This window comes from Carlito syrichta, unplaced genomic scaffold (genome assembly GCF_000164805.1).
Source record: "Carlito syrichta isolate Samal-C Ts95f unplaced genomic scaffold, Tarsius_syrichta-2.0.1 Scaffold106370, whole genome shotgun sequence".
NCBI lineage: Eukaryota > Metazoa > Chordata > Mammalia > Primates > Tarsiidae > Carlito > Carlito syrichta.
Genome location: NW_007050466.1, coordinates 5433 through 9352, shown reverse-complemented (window position 1 = coordinate 9352; position 3920 = coordinate 5433). Strand labels below are relative to the sequence as shown.

Genomic DNA, 3920 nt, shown 5'->3' with positions numbered 1-3920 from the left:
GGGGGGAGGGTAGAAAGGTGGAAGGAGTAGGAGGGGCAAGGGTGGGGAAATAGAAGAGCTGGGGGAGTGGGTATGTAGGTACTAGGAGGGCAAGGAGTGGGGGGCTGGGGTTTTCTGGGAGGAGTGGGAGTGGAGGAGCATCCCCAGCTTTGGGAAGAGGCCCAGAGATTCTGACCCCAGGCAAGAAGTGACCCCCCTGACCCCCTGACCCTCCTGCATTTGGTAGTGAGGTGGGAGGCAGAGCCCCTGAAGGTGGGCATCTAGGATCTGCAGAGCCCACTCTGCCTCTAGCCTCTGACTTCATGCCTTTTGAATCCGTCTGCCGTGTCAGTAAGCCCACCTTAGTGGCTCCTGCATCAGCCCACCAAAAAAGCCCCTCCATCCTTCCACTTTAGCTGGCCAGCATGCCCATTTCTTCCCTCAATTTCTTCCAAGCACCCATGTATCTGCCCCCTTGGCTTTCTCCTGTTTTTCTGTCACTTCCTGGATCATGTGGCTTCTCCAGATACCTGCTCAGGATGTGCCTGGGTCCTGCCCTCAGGGAATCAATCACCAGCCTGGATAGTTGCCAAAAAGGACTGTGAAGATTAGATTCATTCCTTCCTTCATTCCTTTTCTTTATTCCTTTCTTCCTTCCTTTTTTTTTTCTTTTGAATAGGAGTTTCACTCTGTTGCCCAGGCTGGAGTGCAGTGGCATGCTCACTGCCACTGCAGCCTCAACCTGCTGGGCTCTGGTGATCCTTCCACCTCAGCTTTCCAAGTAGCTGGAATTACAGGCATGTGCCACAACACCAAGCTAATTTTTTTTTATTATTTATTGTAGAGATGAGCTCTCACCAAGTTGCCCAGGCTGGTCTTGAACCCCTGAGCTCAGGCAATCCTCTCTCCTCAGCCTCCCAAAGTGCTGGGATTACAGGCTTGAGCCACCGTGCCTGGCATTCTTTTCCTTTCTTTGACAGGGGTCTAGGCTAGAGTGCAGTTGTGGGATCATAGCCTCGAACTCCAGGGCTCAAGCAAACTTCCTGCCTCAGCCTCCTCAGTAACTGGGACTATAGGTATACGTTACCACACTTGGCAAATTTTTTTTTTTACTTTTTGTAGGGCCGAGGTCTTCTATGTTGCCCAGGCTGATCTCAAACTCCTGGCCTCAAGCAATCCTCCCACCTCAGCCTCCCAAAGTGCTGGGATTATAGACAGGAGCCACTACACCCAGCCTCTCCCTTGTCTTTTCGTTCCTTCCCTTTCCTTCTCTTCCTCCCCTTCCTCCTCTCCCCTCCCGCTGTCTGTACAGTTTTATTGAGGACCTTTTCTGGGCCATGCACTGTTCCAGACACTGGAGGACACAGTGTCACCCAAATCTGCCCTCTGGGAGCCACCATTCTAGCAGGCTGGACAGGACCTCGCCTGTGCACCTCACCTCTCCTGGCTTCCAAGGCCTCCTCTGATTGACATGGGCTCTCTTGTCCCGCACCTTGGCACAGGCCCAGTTTGACTTGGCCTTTGTGGTCCGCTACAAACCTGATGAGCAGCCTGCATTGATGCCGCATCATGACGCCTCCACCTTCACGATCAACATCGCCCTGAACCGGGTCGGGGTGGACTATGAGGTGAGCAGGGGCCACTGGAGGCGGGGCAGGCAGGGAGACAGGGAGGGCTGGCTGGCAGCTTTCAGGGTAGATGAGGTAGAGGGGCCCAGGGTTGCCAGCATCAGAGAACAAGAGAGAAAGGACACAGGTCTGTGCAGAGGGCTTCCTGGAGGGAGTGGGCACAGGGCACAGTCGGGTTGAGATTGGCTTCAGGGATGCTAAAGCAGGCACTTCAGGATGTCTGGGGCCAGACTCCTGGCTCTGGGTCCCACCTCCCTCTTCCTGGCTCTGTGGAAGAAAGAGGATACTCTGGGAGGGTGCGGGGGACAGTGTCCTCTGGTTGGGGCACAGGCTTGTGGCTGGAGGGAGGAGCTGGGAAGCCAGGAAGACATAGGCTGGGAGGGAGCAGTGCTGGGGGTCTCACGGCCCCAGGGAAGGCCTCTAGGTGTGGTCTGCTAAGGACTCATTCATTCATTCACTCCTTAAGCTATAGTCTGAAGAGTTTTTTGGGCTCAGCCCTGGGCTGGTCTCTATGAAGGAAGCCCATACAACCAGATATGATTTTATTTTATTTATTGTAGAGATGAGGTCTTGCCAAGTTGCCCAGGTGGATCTCGAACCCGCGGGCTCAGGCAGTCCACTCACCTCAGCCTCCCAAAGGCACGGGATTACAGGCCGAGCCCGGCTTTGATTTTATTTTAATCAGAATCTCACTGTCATCTAGGTTGAAGTGCAGTGACATGTTCTTGGCTACTGCAGCCCCAACCTGCTGAGCTCAGGCGATCCTTCTACCTCAGCCTTCCCAAGTAGCTGGAAACACAGGCACGTGTCACCATGCTCAGCTAATTTTTAAAAATTTTATTTATTGTAGAGATGAGGTCTCACCAAGTTACCCAGGCTGGTCTTGAACCCCTGGGCTCAGGCAATCCACTCACCTCAGCCTTCTAAGTTGCTGGAACCATACCCGGCCAATTTTTTATTTATTTTATTTTTTTGAGTCGGGGTCTCACTCTGTCATCCACGCTGGAGTGCAGTGGCATGCTCACGGCACTGCAGCCTCAATCTGCTGAGCTTAGGCAATCCTTCCACCTCAGCCTTCCAGAAGCTGGAACTATAGGCACACGCCACCATGCCTGGCTAATTTTTTTTTTTTTAATTGAAGAGATGAGGTCTCACCAAATTGCCCAGGCTGGTCTCGAACTCGTAGGCTCAGGCAGTCTTCTCACCTCGGCCTCCCAAAGTGCTGGGATCATAGGTATGAGCCACTGTGGCCAGCATATTTTATTTTATTTTTTATTTTAATTTAATTTAATTTAATTTAATTTAATTTTATTTTATTTTATTTTTTTGAGTCAGAGTCTCTGTTGCCCAGACTGGAGTACAGGGGCATGCTCATGGCCACTGCAGCCTTGACCTGCTGGGCTCAGGTGATACTTCTGCCTCAGCCTTCCAAGTAACTGGAACTATAGGCATGTACCACCACGCCCGACTAATTTTTTTTATTTATTGTGGAGAATGCCATGTTGCTCAGACTGGTCTCAAACTCCTGAACTCAGGCAATCCTCTCACCTCAGCCTCCCAGAGTGCTGGGATTATAGGCATGACCCACCACATCTGGCCAGCTAATTATTTGTTTGTTTATTTATTTATTTTTTGAGTTCAAGTCTCACTCTGTCGCTCAGACTGGAATGCAGTGGCTGTTCCCGGCCACCTCAGCCTCGACCTGCTGGGCTCCAGCGATCCTTCCGCCTCAGCCTTCCAAGTAGCTGGAACTACAGGCACGTGGCTACCACGTCCCGGCTAATTTTTGATATATTGTAGAGATGAGGCCTCACCAAGTTGCCCAGGTGGGTCTCGAACCCGCAGGCTCAGGCAATCCACTCACCTCAGCCTTCCAAGGTGCTGGATTACAGGCTGAGCCACCGAGCCCAGCTATTTGTTTGTTTATTTTAGAGGCAAGGTCTCACCAAGTTGGCCAGGCAGGTCTTGAACCCCTGGACACAGGCAATCCTTGCAATCCTCTTACCTCTACTTCCCAAAGTGCTAGGCCGCAAACTCTTATTTGTACTATCTCATTTAATTCTCCCAACCCTGTGCAGTTTAACCCCCAATTTACAGAAGGGAAAACTAAGGCTCATGTTAGTCACAAAGTTAGTAAAAGTTACTGGTGACAGCCGGGCTCGGTGGCTCAGCCTGTAATCCCAGCGCTTTGGGAGGCTGAGGTGAGTGAATTGCCTGAGTCCACGGGTTGGAGACCCGCCTGGGCAACTTGGTGAGACCTCATCTCTACAATAAATCAAAAATTAACTGGGCGTGGTAGCACGCGCCTGTAGT

At 51.8% G+C, this 3920-nt stretch overlaps 1 protein-coding gene across 1 annotated transcript in view; it reads left to right on the top strand.

Moving 5' to 3' along the window:
• PLOD1 (procollagen-lysine,2-oxoglutarate 5-dioxygenase 1) overlaps positions 1-3920 on the top strand; it is a 27285-nt gene that overhangs the window by 22259 nt on the left and 1106 nt on the right. The window contains exon 16 of the mRNA XM_008067370.2: positions 1482-1607. Within this exon, the coding sequence (XP_008065561.2) occupies positions 1482-1607 (126 nt within the window). The remainder of the gene's footprint in view (positions 1-1481; positions 1608-3920) is intronic.